A 15,809-nucleotide genomic window follows, 5' to 3' on the forward strand; every position below is an offset into this window, starting at 1 on the left:
GGTTTTCAAGCAGAGATGCCTGAAAACAAACGTGCGCAATACCCCCAAAAACATCCACCAATAAACAAGAGTGTTAGCCTCTTCGTAGCCTGGGAGGTGAGCCCCAGAGCAAGCAGATGAGAAACCAAAAGTGAGTGAGGCAGAATAAAATCACATTTGATGTACACATGATTGGAGTATAACCAGTAAAGCCCCTATAAGCTACCCATGCACAGCCCCACTCTATTTCTATAATGAAACAATGTTGTGCATTTTGCACTTCCATGCGAGAAAACAGAAACCATGAGCTTGGCCAGTGCATGAATAAAGGTCACTAGTTGTCTTATTAGTCCTGTCGATCCAGTCCTTCCTTTTGCCACCTTCTCTCGCTCATTCTTCACCTCTCAACATGAGAAGGAATCACATAAAAAGTAATAGGTTAAAGACACAACATAACCTTGAAACTCAGCTTTACCAATTGAAAACTATGACTCACACATTGTCTGGACCCTTCCAAAATGAATCCAATTAGTTTAGTCAATCCTGCCCCTCTTGACACTTTACTTCTCAGATCATTTTTCTCAGATTTTCACCCTCTACCTGTTTCGGAGAGCCCCATGTCGGAGGCGCAGCACACACAAAGCCAGACTCCATTTCTTCTTGGTGGTCAAACTTGAATTTAATTCCATTGGGTAAGAAAATAGGATAGAATTACGGACGGAAAGAGACCACAGCGTCTCCGGCTCTCTGCTGCAGACTCTAGGATACAGCAGTGGAGGGACCAACCCAGCCTTGAATTCCAGCAGAAGTCATGTGGGACTGTGACACCCACCTGCGAAGGATCCGTCTCAAAGCCTGATTGAGTTTTGAGCGTATAAGCATGCATGCACTAATGCAAATACATACTGTAACATAGGCCTGAATGCATATATTGTATACAGACACAAACACAATATCTCACATACAGATCAGAAATACAACACCCACAGCACATTAACACCTCTCCCTCTATATGACTATTTAAACAAACTGGTTACCTAAAATACACTGTGAACACTCTGCAAAGACATCCAATGACAGTTAAGCTTCCAGACAACGCTGCTCCCAAAAAAACTTTATAATATGATTTAAATGTCATCTCATTAGCATGCCTGTGTGTCTGCAGTCTAAGCTTCACATGCTGCTGTTGACAGTGAGTGAGTGAATCTGGAGCCTCTAGTGTGGGGACCATGCGGTAAATAAAGCCAGTTATAAAAAGGTGGATGTAATTTAATTAAATATAAATAATGGTCCAGGGGGCTGACTGACAGTATGACAGTATGATGTAGAAAACATCTTTTTTCTTTAATTTTCAATGACAAAAATTCTCAGTGAGTTAATAGTTGTCAGTTAAAAGACAACAGGATGACATTTTTTGTAAAAGAAACCTTCCTAATACACGTACAGGACAAAATCAACAGCGAAAAAACTGTTAATAAACATGAATGAAACCCCAGTGACATCACCCATTGGAGGCTATTAAAGTCCGGCGATGGCCGCTGTCATATTAATGCTGCCTCAAACAAACTTTCTGTCAACCTTACACCAACTCTGCGCCCACCTGCGTCTTATTACAAATAACTCTTATCTTTCATAAAATCCTAACTGAGAGAGTGTAAAATTTCACCCCCCTTGTACAGTTCGTACGGATAAAGACATATGCTATTCAGATCTAATTTCGTTTTTTGAACCGGACTGAAAACATATTTGTTTCTGCTGTAAAAAATAGGTATTTTGAATGGGTATGTGACGTCCAAAGCTTCTGCAGCCAGCCTCTGGTGAGTCAATGAACTGCAGGATTTTCACTTCAGAATTGGCTTCATTATTCAACACTGCAAGTTCGCCTGGAAAAGAAGAACGACTTTGTCTACAGGGGGCATAACGAACATGCCTTGCAGCTTCATACCGTACATTGTCAGCAAATTTTTACCAACTTTCTAAATTAGTAGTAACAAACGTTTTTTTGTTGTAGCCACTCAAGTGTGTGTACAACTAATATTATAAGCAAGCGCTTATGCCTCTTATGTAGACTCTTCCCAGACAGAGGAGAGTATTAATGACATAAAGAGACCATGATCGCCAAACTCAGCCTTGCTGTGTGTGCCAGCAGTAACAGGATGACACACACCACTGTGACGTTATTGGTAATACTACTACTCTTTTCATGTGAAACTAGACTCCTGGGTGTGAGCTAGGCGAGCAGAGTTGGCATTTTTACAATCTGGAAGTGTTTCAGGGGTCCAGAGCTTGAGAAGCCCCTCCCACCCATGGCTGAACAGCAGCAAAAAGCAGCCTCGACCATGCAGCAGGAAGACACTTGACTGTTGCAGTCTTCTCAGACACAACAGGCGAATATTGTTCTCAGTTATGCAGCAGACGAGTGACTCAGTCCTACAGGGCATAAGGTGCTGATGAGGGGTTACGTGTGCGAGTATGGACATGTTTATGGGTTTGTTTTTATGCGCGTGCGGAGAAAAAAGTGGTACCATTATATGCAACGTGCTATCTTTTTTCACACAGATGCATATGCGGAGCCCCACAAACAAACGCATGCCTCCCCACACACACAAACACAAACAGGCCATTATCATTCCTCTGCTTCGACGCTGCAGCATCAGTAGAGATTAGTCTCCCTGTGACCTAGCATTACCCAGCACACTGCGCAAGTCTGCAGAGAACCATCTATCTTCTCCCTCCATCTTCCCCTCCTCTCCTTTCTCCTTTTTATCTCCGTCTTTCCGAGGCTCCCAAGCTGTCTCCGTCGCCTCTCTCTCTGGAGGTTTTCTGCTGTCCTCTCCTGTTCTCCACTCTCTATGTCTCTGTCTCCGTCTCCCTCTTTCTCTCTCTGGCATTCTTCTGTCTGCTTTATCCTCTCTTTCTCAATTCCTCTGTGGATTCATCTCTCTCTCTCTCTTTCTCTCTCTCTATCTCAGGGTTGTCGCTGTACCAAATCCTCTGCTCCTTCTCCTGAAAAGAAATCTAAAATTCCTCCTCCATCCCTCGCTCTCCTTCCTCCATTTACTTGTTTCTGCTGCGTATAAATTACACAGTGAGTCGACTCCAGAAAGACTAAAACGCTGAAGGCAGAAAGCGGTAAGAATAAAAAATAAAAAAAAAGGGCACAAACTGTATGCTAACAATCCACACGGCAGCTTAAGACATCACACAGGAAGACAGGAGAGCAAAAGGGACTATTTTTCCTCCATCGTTTTCTGCAACATCTTATTGCATAATGGGAATACTGTTTATTATTAGCATTGTTACAATTGCTTATTAAAAACCAATGAGCTCCTCCTGCACAGTGGGTGGCTAACAAAATACTAACAGTGTGAGCCACTTTGTGGACCTTGAGTATGATTGTTATTGTAACCTAATAGCAGATGTTAGAAAATTAGAGCAGATTATGAATTTATTCCTAACAGCTCCAAACAAATGTTGGTTCACGAAGCAAATGAAGCATGTTGTACACATTCTTAACAAGGTGGATTTGATAACTCTACTACAGTGGCTCCAACTGAGAACAGGACCATCACTATTTATTAGATAAGTACTGCATGAGATCCAGTTCCAACAGAGGAACTAAGAACCTCGAATGGAACAAACACCAATTGATAAAAGGAGACATATGGTTAAATGGTAGAATGGCTTGGTTGTTAAGTGAGAATTAAAAAAACAGAAGGCGATAGTGAAGGGTTTAAAAGACAGAGAGAGACAAAGTGTGCAATCTGACATAACTGGAGCAGGGTTAAAAGACTGGAATGCTGTAAATGTAAACAAACTGAGTCAACAGGGACTGGGACTATTGGACACAAACACACAAAGTCCAGAAAAAGAGGATACAAAAAAAAAAGCTTTTAAAAGACCACGTTCAGTACATTATGGTAATGTTTGTCTTTGTATACCAAAAATGGCCAAGACTGGAATAGCTTTACAACTACAGTATGGATTTTCCAGAACTTTTGTTTTTTTTTAAAGATTTATTTTTGGTCTTTTTGTGCCTTTAATGGAGAGATAGGACAGTAGAAAGAGTCGGACATCAGGGAGAGAGAGAGAGTAGGGAATGACATGCAGGAAAGGAGCCACAGTTGGGATTCAAACCTGGCGCCACTTGACCACTGCGCCACCAGCGCCCCTAGAACTTCTAAAGAATGGTGTTCATGTGTAACCTTGAAGTTGGCAGGGTGGAACAGCGCTGTTTGTATGCATGTCTAAGTGTATAGGAATGTGAAGCTCCAGCTATGCGTTTACATGCCATGTCCCTCGCGCTTCTGCAACGCTGTAACACACACTGGAGCATCAATATCAGTACAAAGGCTTAATGACGGGGGAACTTTGTCACAGCACTATTGTTTTATTGCAAACTTAAAATGGGCTATAGTTTATATCTCTTTACTCTACAGTACATCCACTGATACCACAGCGTGACCTTTGCTTCTACACTTCACTGGCTGAGACCACAATCCTAACCAGGCACAAATACCAGATCGGGTACCTGGGTCTGGATCACGTGACCAGCTGCTTGGGGGTATCGATATGGCAATCGTGTTAGACACACCACTCGTGAGGTGTCTTGTTCCCAACTGCTGCAGGTTTGACTCAGTGATTCTTATTACTGATTAACCACACAGGATTTCACCGCGCAGGGTGGAAATTCACAGTGTTTTCCGTGGGGAAGTGCGAGGAAGTTGTGCTACGTAGACAGGTTAAACTTGTTTGCTGGGCTTGAAAGATTTCAGAGCAGTTTTGGCAACACTTACACCCACATCCAGTTATATTTACTATTAATACATAATGGAGGAACACGAAAAGGTATCATGCATGAGGAGATTCTTAATTCCTCGGTCTTAACGGAGAATAGTGGCTCAAAAAAGGAGAAAAAAGGAGGTAAAAGAGAAAGAACAGGCACTCATCGGTTTCTTTCCAGACATAGGAGGGGAGGGGGGGGGGGGGGCTGGTGGGGATAATGGAGGCTGAAAAGCCAGACAGGCAGGGCAAGCTGGCTAGTTAGCTAGCTAGCTCCCTGCCACGCTTCATTAGCTATTGTCATGTCGCTGCATGGCTGGGGCTGCTCGTGTCTGGGTGTGCGCTTGTGTGTGTCTGAAGCCAAGTAGGTCGGACCAGAGAAGATGGTGGAGGCCGCGTAGGCCAGTTGAAGCTGCATGAACACAATGTGTGTGTGAATGTGAAAGCTGCCATGGCCCCGTTCTTGCAAAGATGGATGTGACGTTGCGCTGCAGAATTGGTCTGGCTCACACAGGCACATGCAGCATTAACAGAGCACACAAAGACTCATCTCCTGCTCTTTCTGCACACATTTTCTCCTCCCTTTTATCTTTCGCCAACGTTTAATCTCTTTCCATTCTGTCCTGGCTCTTTTATAAGGAAAAAACACAACTGTTCCTGTTGTCACATTGTTAATGTGCATATGTGATGGTCTCCTTAAAAAAGTAGTGAGCTGAATTCAGGAAACAACTAGAAAATATTGTCATTGTCATAATATGTTCTTGATAAATAATTAAATCAAACCAAAAAGAACGAATCAAAATGTCCAACAGCCCAGAAGTACATATTCAACTACTTCATATCATTCTCAACCCCAAGAATATTTAATTTACCATCACATTTGACAAACAAATCATCAAATTTGAGAAGCTGAAACAACCTTTTGTTTGGCCTCTTTACTTGAAAATGGCTGAAATCATTCTATCACTTTTTTAAAATATCAAAAAATTGCTTTTCATTCAGTCGACCATGCAGTTAATAGATTGTTTGACGCAGCTCTAAATTGAGTATGTCATGGTTCTGGACTGCTTATCAGAGAACATGAGCAAATACAAGAAATAACTTTAGGCTCTTCAGAGCACTTAAATTATGTTTTGACACTTACAGAGCAAGCATTTTGCAAACTGATCAAGAAAAACATCGTCATAGTGAAAATATTGCTCAGCTTCATGGATATGAAGGAGAAAAGGTTAGAAAAGGCATGGAGGAAGTTGCTTTGTACTTTAAATCAATCTTGAGATTCAACATGTGTCAAGCAGATGAGAGAAGATACGATGGAAACTTTAAGAATCTTTTGGAAATATTTCCAAATGATTCTGGCTTTTTTGTGATGCTACATTTTGTATTTATCTGTCGGTCTTATTCTGCCTCCCACTTTCCCTCACACCTGTCCTATTTCCTTCCTCTCCCCCCCCCCCCCCTCACCCCTCTCTGTGAAGGTTGGCAGTGTCAGTAATCGCAGTAAAAATCATGCATCATCCAATCACACTTACAAGGTGCAGATGCACACTGCCACCCACTGAAACACAAGCGCACACACACACACACACACACACACACACTCACAGGAACGCTCAGATCATGCATATGGATCATATGCTAATTTAAGACCGTGCTTCCACCTGCCTTCTTTAATCTGCTTCATGCACACTTTGAAGTGGACATCATACCGTCAAAAGCTTGCCTAAGAACTACACTTTCTAAGAAACAGAGCCCGAAAATTGACAATCAGCTTCAAAGGCGGTGAAGTTACCCAACAATAACCTCTCAGCCGTCCTGTCTTTAACTCGCTGCAAGAAGTGCGAGAAAGCCTTTCAAACAATGCCGCTCAACTCTTGACCTTTGGGTGTTTATTTGTTCAACTTTCCTTTAATCCTTAAAGAACGTGTCTTCAAAGGACATAAGTAAGCCCTCCGCCCAACAGCGTCGGTTATGACCTAAACTGACGAGCCATCACACCGCGGAAAGAAGATTTAAGCTGCTGCTGATGTCAAAACACTAACATATCCTTACACACACACACACACACACACACTCCTTCCCCTCCATCCATCTCCATATCCACCATGCCTCCAGTGCCAAGTTACACAATTGGGTCGTCTTCCTAACTCAAGTGCTCCAAGAGGGATTTGTCACCGTGCTGCCTCTTGCTCTTTTCAGGCCCAACTCCATCCATCCTTTCGGTTTAGCACATAAATGATCCCACCTATCCTGCCTTGATGTTGACAAACATGTTACTGCACATCCCAAATGAATCACCACAGAGTGCATGTTTGTGTAGGGTGCCTGGGGCCAAGATGCTGCTGTAGACAGAAAAAACTTCCACAGAGTCCATACACAAATATAAACAACTAAAGAATATGTCCAATATCTGAATAATTTCACAAAGGCTTTTTGTGCATCAATTATTATCAAAGAAAGTTAGTAGGATAAACATTATGGTTATTAGGAAGGCAACAGACTGTTATGCATATTATCTTTATTCGGGATGTTCCTAGTGGCTATTTTCTCTGTTGATTAAACAGAAATTTTAATTCAGACCATAGTTAGATGGTCTAAAGGTAAGAAAACTGTAAAAAAAATTGGCACAATTTATTGAATGCTAACATGCTAGCACCACCTGCCTATGGTTCTAATTGCAAGTTAACATCCACATGCCTGTGCTGTTACTCCATTTGATCTTCCTCTCTTTTAGTCGCCTGCGCACATTCATTATCAATACATACAATTTCAAGTAGTAAATCAGTAAAGGTCAGGTTATCATGAGAAAAAAAAAATCTAAATAGCATACAAAAACATCTCATAGCAGCTTGTTTTTCAACAAATTCTGTGTACTACTATCTTTACCGGCAGTCCAATAAGTTTATATACGTGATGGAATAAAATACTGTACTTGCATCTTTATAGGGTTCATCATCATCCCTTGCTATATCAGTCTCTTTCTAGAGTTGCCAACTCATAAATATCTATAGAATAAGGGTGCACTTTTATTCTATGTAAGCAAGATGTTTGAACTCTGTATGTATCCAGTTTGAATGGCAACCCAGTTGTCAATGTTAGTCTCGCAGAGCTGCACATTCCCCTCTAATCCTCTGTGTCCAGTTCAGCTAGAACTCAGATCAAGCTTGAAGCACAAAGGTAATTAGCAGTTCTGATAGAGTTATTAGGTATTTGTAAAATAACGCAGAGCAATACAAATCAATTACCTCAAGACTAGTTGTACTAAATCCCCTGTTAAGATATTCTGGTTGACCTGAGATGGAGACCCAAAAGGCAGTTGCATGCTTTGTTGCCGTTGTCATTTGAGATGTTGCAGCCGTTACAGGTGGCAGCATTGTGTGCCTGAGTGTAGCTCTTTGTTGCTACCTGCCATGCAACAAGGGACCGCATTAGTCTTAATTACAGTCAGACCACTTTGACCCAAACAATAGAGAAGGGGGAAAACTAGCCAAGTGTTGAAATGAACAAACTTCGGCACACCATGCCTGCAAGATGATGCTCTTTATACGCTTGTGCACGAGGATGGCTTTTTTCATGTTCAGATGCGCCACATATAAGTGCATTTACGCCCAAAAGGCCTCTGTGCACCATGTGTACCCACTGCCACTTCCTTTTCCTCAAAATTAAACTTCACTTCATTTCCATCCAAATCCGCCACTGTTGACGCCGCTCTCCTCTGTGCCCAACTGTCCATGTAATAATGCTTGATATTGTTAGTGCCCATTTACGCCTGCCTATCTGCGTGCCCACCGCGCTGTGTTTCGAGTGTGCCAGTCTGGGGTCTGGCGCTAGCTTGTGTGGATGGCAGCAGCTCTGCCTGATCGTACTTGGCACAGCATCAGTGGCTACCTGAGTCATCCAGTCTGCCTGCTCCTCACCCTCCAGCACCCGTCAAATCGAGCTCTTTCCGCATTTGCACACTGGAAAAAGGAATGTGGGCACACTGAAAACAGATATGAATGGATATGGGTTCTTAAAGCGCGCAGGAAAGCGGTTTCGGACACACCACATCACGACTTTTGACGTCTTGATTCGCTGCTTGAAACAAAAATGGAACTACCAACAACAGAGTCCCTTGTTGATTTGTTTTTAAGAAAAATAAATCACAGCTCCCCTTTTTTAATTGACCAAGTATCAACTGAAGTCACTCTTAGACCAAAACAACAACAACAACAACAACAACAACAACAGGCATTTGCTAAATAAGGAACATCAAAGAAACGCTAAAAGAAAAAGAAGCTCACTTTGATGTTGTAAATCTAAATGGGGGTCTCTTATTAAGCATAAGCGACAAATGATAAAAGAGGTCATCTGTACTGAATAAGCAACGCTAGGATAACTCTGAACAATGGCTAGCTTAGAGACATGTGCTCTAAATGTATTGTGAAATATTCTGTAACAGTATTTCAAAATGATGTATGTATGTCTTTGTCTGCATGTTTTTTTGCTTTTTTTCAATTAGCCACAGATATCCATGTGACTGGTAATCCCTTGTGACTTTGCTTTTCATGCTTCACATCAACAAATGATGTTTCACACCATATCCAAATGACTTCTAGCTGGTGAAAACGTTATAAAGCTGCTGGGGTGTGCAGGTTGGGAGTTTTGAGGCATTCAGAGGTGCCATTGCTCAGTAATGCTATGCACTGAGGTGCGTCATGTGGCGAGCTGTTGTCTTGCATCGCTGCTGAGATGCTGCTGCTGCTGCTGCTGCTGCTGTTGGTGCTGCTAATGTTGACATGTGTTGACACTCTTGCTGTGTAAGCTGTGTGTGCTCCAACGCCATAAAGAGACAGTGTGTGAGTCTGTGTGTTGGCCTGTGTGTGTGTGTGTGTGAGTGTGTGTTTTGTTGTCATAGGGGATGTTGCAGCTTCAGAAGGCAATGGCAGCAGCAGCAGCAGCTTCAGCGTATGACGGAGATTGTTTTTGAGATGAGCTTCAAGTGAGGGTTCGGTATTTGCTGCATATGTTTAAAAGACTGTAAGGCAGGATGTTCCCTTCTTTTGCACCATGCAACAATGAACAAATGCGTTGTTTTTTTTTTTTTTTCTCTCCATGCTACAGTCAAACTGCTGTGACCCAGACAATAGAAGAAACGAGCATAGGAACCTCAGACAGAAAGAGAAACTCAAAGAGGAGAGGATACAAAACATGGAGGAGCTGAGGGGGTTGGCGGTAGGAGAGGAGGAGAGGAGGAGGAATATAAAATAAGAGATGGAAAAGATGGACATGCAGACATACGCAGACATAATGGGATGAAGAGGTAGCGAAGGAGAGAGGGAAGGAGGTGTTACCTTTCAGGGGACGAGGATTTCTCCGAGTTCACGGACATGAGCGGTGCCTGTTAGCCGCTCGCTGGCCGAGGGACCACAGGAGACGGCGAAATAGAACAGAATGCTGCTTTCTCTCTGTTTTTGATGTGCTCTCCCTATCTCTCTCTGCTGTGTGTCTTGTGTAAAGGAGAGGAGAGGGTTACTGCCTCATCCCCTCCTCCTCCTCCTCCTCCTTCTTCTTCTCCTCCTCGTCCTTTTCCCTCCTCCTCCTCTTCCTCCTCTCTGTCTCTCTTGTCCTCTTGCTCGGAGGAGAAGAAAGGATGGAGGACAAGCTTCAAAAAGGGGGAAAAAAAAAAAAAGAGCAGCAACTGTGCACTGCACAATCTGGCTGGATGTGTGATAGCAAGAGCAGCAATGTCAGTCAGACGCCCCTCCTCATGCCCCTTCCTCCTTCCTCCCTCCCTTTCCTTCCTTCCTTCCTTCCTTCTCCTCTTTCACCTTGCCACTCTTTCACTGTCCCTGCTTTCACTGAAACTCCTTTTTTTTTTTTTGTTTTCCTCTTCCTCCTCTTTGTGTCCTTCCTCTCTGGTGTCGCTGGTTGAACGGGGAGATGAAATGAATACACAAGGATCTGGATCCACAGTGTGTGTGTGTGTGTCTGTCTCTCGTCCCTCTATCCCTCCCTTCCTGCTCTCTCTGTCTAGCTGGCTCTATCAGGCCTTCTGCAGCTCTGCACAACAACAGAGCCCAGAGCGAGCTGGAACGTTCCACTTTCAGCACATGCAGAGGGGTGTCAGCCTGTCACAGCAACAGTAAAATGTATATCTTTCTCCTTGAGGTGCACTCGCCTCCCCCCCTTTCCCCTCTGAATAGGCCTGCCTCTCTCTACCTCTCTCTCTCTCTCTCTCTCTCTCTCTCTCTCTCCCAATTGCCTTATTACGACATCCTGTATCTCAGGGCAACGCCGCACAGATCTGCCTTGCACTCTCCCCCTCTTTTCTTCTCCATCTACATCCTCCCCCCTTTTCTTTCTCTCCAATCCCCCATTTCCACCTCTGTGTTTTCTGGATGCTGGGCAATGTTAATGCACAATTTGATATTGTGTCCCGCCCCGTCTCTATTTTCTCTGCATCTCTCTAGGCAGATGGGTCTGCTTCTACATGAGTGAACAGCTCACAGAGAGGTAGCCAGAGGGTGTTCCATGATGGGGGTCTGTCTCTATCGCTCAATCTGACCTCAATAATGGTGTGTGGGTATGTGGATGTATGTGTGTGCATTTATACGTATGGGTGTGTGTATGTATGAAAATGCACAGCAGGGGTTGAAAGGGGGCATCCTGAGGTTAAAGAGACTAGTCAACCATGGAGATGGCATGAGGAACAAATACTGTACAAGAGTTTACAGTATCTACAAGTCAATAATTATTTTTAGCAATTTGTCAACAATACGATGCTAAACTGTACATCGCTTTGGATAAAAGAGTCTGCTAAGTGAATTGTAGAATTGTAGAAACAGTTTTATTATAATTCAAACAGCAAAGATATTCGCATGAATCAAAGAAAGAGAGGCAGGGTAAGAGAGTTCTCTTTGTGTTTTAGGTCAATGCAATATGTTGCAAATTCTGCTTCGTGGTGGTGTTAGACTGGCCATCAGTTGGATGAAATATCCTGTTTTGTCAGGTATTTATTTTGCTGGGTAAACCAAAAAACAGGTTCTCTCATCTGGTCTTTTGCCATGCTTCTCAAATAGCACCAAGGACATCACTTTTTTTTTTTAGAAAGACGGACAGACCACCCCTCTGGTCCAGACAGAAATATTTCACCAGCTTTTTAATAGACTGATGTGACATTTTCTTTAGACATTAATAGTTGCTGAGGAAAAATCACTTGACTATTCCATCATTAGGTTGATATTTATTTAGTTATAGGTATATATGAAGAACTATTTTAAGGATTGGGATGGCATGTAGGAGACACATTGATGTCTCAGGATGATTTGTTATCACTTTGGTCATCCCTTCGTTTTCATGCAGGGCCATCATGCCTAGTCATCCAGATCTGACCAATATTTTGGTTCGTGACAAAATACCAGCAGGACTGGATTTGCTCCATTCCTGAATGTGGCTTCAAACAAAAAAGAAGTCATTTCAGCAGCAGACAATGTTGTTTCCCCTGGTACTTTGCTCAAATCTTATTTCTATTTTCTGTATTTTCTGTAGATTTATAGTCTTATTTGATATCTCTTATAATTTCTTTATACTATTGTGGTTTGCACCCTGGTTTGGAAAGAAATTATTTTTCCATATTTCTGTATGTCCAGTGTATGGCAAAATGTATTAAGTATTAAGACTTCGAAGAAAATAAAATATGAAATGTTGATTGAGAGTTGTCATGTAAGATCAGGTATCTGAAGTGAATTTTCAGATGGATTCATTAAGCTGTTCCCCAATCGGACCCGCTGCCTATGCAATCCAGCGAGTCGGTAAAAAAAACAATACAACAATACATGGTAGAATTGAAGCTAATCTGGTCTTGGATAGCGCATTAAAATAGATTATATTACCATGGATATTGTAATTTTGAAAGAATAAACATTATACATAACTGTAGTTTATCTGTATTTTGTAAGATGTGAACAAAAAAATATTATTATTATTCTGAGTGGATTCCACTATGAATCAGATCGAACAAAACTGTTCAAACACGAAAACCTTAATCTTACATTCATTTGTTTTGTATTGATTAAAATCATGAATGTGCAGAACAGAATACGAAGATTAGAGAAAACAATCAATTCTTATCCATATAGAGCAATGTTTCATCATTGTCTAGTCCCTTATGCTGCTGTTAGTTGTTTTTTTTGCACCAGCTGCTGCAGTTTGAATGTTAATAAAGAGGTACATTTTCAAAATAAACACTGTAGCCATACATCTGAATGCTATCAGAGGCAGACAGACAGACATAAGATAAACCGGCACACAACAATCCCCCTTTCTCTCCTATTTCCATACAGTTCCACTTTCCCACATAAAAGGACTACATTAGGCACACATGTCTCTGAGCCAAACTATTGTCCTCATTCTCTGTGGATGTGGGCCAATGGGGGGTAAAGTACACACCGGGTCTCTGCGCATCCAGACAGCGAGAGGAATATTGAGCTAATGTGCACTCCACTTTTTATCCATTTATTTTCCATAACCTGTTTTTTTTTTTTTCAGGGTCACAGGGAGCCAGGGTCACAGGGAGCCTGGAGTCATGTAATATAATGCAGGAATAGGACCTCACAGATCACCCGTTTAACACTCACTAATTCACATGCATGACCACTAATTTGTATGTTATTGTAGAAATAAATGATTGAGAGAAGAGCAAGAAAAAAAAGCCACATGAAACACTAAAAGAATCAGGGCAATTGTTTCAATTTGTGCTGAAATATAAGTATTTTTTTAGCTGTTGAAAATGAATCACCAACCATTTTTAATATCAATAAACCATTCCACCTTTGAGGTTGCTGCTCTATAATCAACTTGTGTTACTTGTTTCTATTTAAAGCTAAATATTTGGAGTGCTCAAAGTAACTGCGGCAGGAATTTCCCCAACTTAAGCATATATTTCGAGACCTGCAACGATAAGTTTTCCATTAGTTGTAAACTTATAATTGTGTCTGCAACTGTTCAGAATGTATTCATCTTTTCAACATTATCATTGTTTCATTCATGCTGCTTGAATTGGATATTATAGTGGCTTTAGAGGATGTAATCTTGGGCTTCTGTAAGCCCTTTTCTACATTTTATCACCTTTTATTTTTGTATCTTTTGGGCCCAACAACTTATCCTTTCAATGGAAAATAATCAACTGATTATTTAACAATTAAAAAAAAAAAAATTCACACCCTGGGTACAATACCAACGGGGAACCATGAGTGGAAGAGTCCCTGATTTTGATGGATGTTGTTGTACAATTCAGGTTTCCAATGGGGTAACTGCCAAATTAGACCCTCCCCCCCTAAAATTAAAGAGCAAATGAAAAGCTCATTCACATAAAGGACACATCCACACAAATCCATCCAAACATCCTTACCACAGAGTATTCTAAGAGGCTGTCGTTTTTACAAATTCAAAGCTGATTGTGGTTCCATTTTCAGAAGCAGAAGGAGCAAAAGAAGAATAAGAAAAGAGGGGGAGGGAGAGGAGATGATGACTCTCATGAGCAGATATATTTTGGGAGCCGGTATTGAGGCTGCCGGGAGCTATCTTTAAGCGGCCTACTTCTCCTCTCTGCCTGGTGGATGCTGGGGAGAGAGAGGGGGTTTAAACACTGCTAACATACACACACACTAACACACACACACACATGTCCCACTGCAAATTGCTCTTGGACATACAGTACACTCAAACACAAGTGAAGTAACAGAAATCACAGAGTAACACAATCCAGTAGACAGACGAGGAAGATGCTGCTTCTTCAACAGTGACTATGCTCTTTGTGTCAGCAGCCGTAGGAAACACTGCCCTCAAGTGGAGAGACACACAATAACATGCACACAGAGTAGCTTATCGTAATGTGTGTGTTCTCGTGTTAAAAGCAGTTAATGTCCAGAATGATGGACATATTTATAGCCTCAGGTCTGCCTTAGAGCAGCTTTTTCTCTTGCTGCGGACTTCCATATGGGGTACACTCGCCTAGAACATAGACCGCATAGCATTATTGGTGGATACTGTATATCTGCACACACAAGCAGGAGTTGCATGGTTCAGTACAATGCTCTTCAAATGCATAGGTCAGAGAAAGCAGAGAAACATTACAAAGAAATGTAAACATCGTAAGGTATTCCATTTCTCTTTTCTGCTTTTAACAGAAATTAAAAATTGTAGAAGTTTAAAAATGAAAAGAAAATATTTGTATTTGTAAGAGAGCAGCCTCCTGAATAACTGTGATTATAGTACACATTGGTGCATAATCCAATCATACCAGCTCAAAAACTCCAAAGATTTATAGAGTTTGACACATTTTTGAACTGATTGCAGTAATAATTGGCTATATTCATCAAAAAAATATGAGATTCAAGCACATGATTCACAAATGCAAACAGCCTAAAGCAAAACACTTGTTTATTATTATTGGAGTTAATTTTTGGAATATTACAAAGATTGAAAATCAAAAGGCTTAAAATAATGAAATCTTTAAAAAGATAACACAATCCAGCTTGAGTACAGACTGCTATTCATTCGAGGAATGTACCTGATTAGACGACTGCAGATTAAACGTCATCATTCCTGCTAGTCTGCAACAGAATTGCTAGTTGGTTAAACCTAATCACTATTTTTATTCATGTGCAGGCCCACAACGCTGCCATGGTTAAATGTTGTATCTAAGCTGTAACCACCCACCAGTAGCCTGGGCTCCAGTTAATGGGCCTTTCACTCCTCACTACTGCCAGGATGTTAACCAGCAGTTAACTTAAATGGCATATCTAACCACTCAACCAGAGCGCTGCCTAACCACTTTTAGCCATGTGGACATTAAACTGTATGGAGGAATGAAGGCTGGTGGTGCTAGCACTGCTTCTGTTAGCCTCATTGGCAAACCAATTTAATATTTGTAACAATAAATAACAATGAAATAGGCTACACGCAATATGGTTTTTAAACTGTTTACTGAGTGCTAAATAAATTGTACTACATTTTGACTGACTCAAAGTGTTTTCTTACCTTTAGACTAGTCAACTATTCTGAAT

The 15,809-nt window shown here is 41.6% G+C and overlaps 1 protein-coding gene across 9 annotated transcripts in view; it reads right to left on the reverse strand.

Annotated features, from left to right (window-relative positions):
• The window catches only part of srpk2 (SRSF protein kinase 2), a 74,989-nt gene that overhangs the window by 42,886 nt on the left and 16,294 nt on the right, over positions 1-15,809 (reverse strand). The window contains exon 1 of one of the 9 annotated variants that reach the window (XM_065957013.1): positions 10,095-10,808. The exons of 6 other annotated variants lie outside the window; for them this stretch is intronic. In XM_065957013.1, the coding sequence (XP_065813085.1) occupies positions 10,095-10,132 (38 nt within the window). In that variant the 5' untranslated portion in view covers positions 10,133-10,808. Of the gene's footprint in view, positions 1-579; positions 721-10,094; positions 10,809-15,809 lie in introns of those variants that run through there. 2 more of the 9 variants (XM_065957015.1, XM_065957009.1) reach the window with 2 other exon arrangements.

Source organism: Labrus bergylta, chromosome 7, assembly GCF_963930695.1.
Source record: "Labrus bergylta chromosome 7, fLabBer1.1, whole genome shotgun sequence".
Lineage (NCBI taxonomy): Eukaryota > Metazoa > Chordata > Actinopteri > Labriformes > Labridae > Labrus > Labrus bergylta.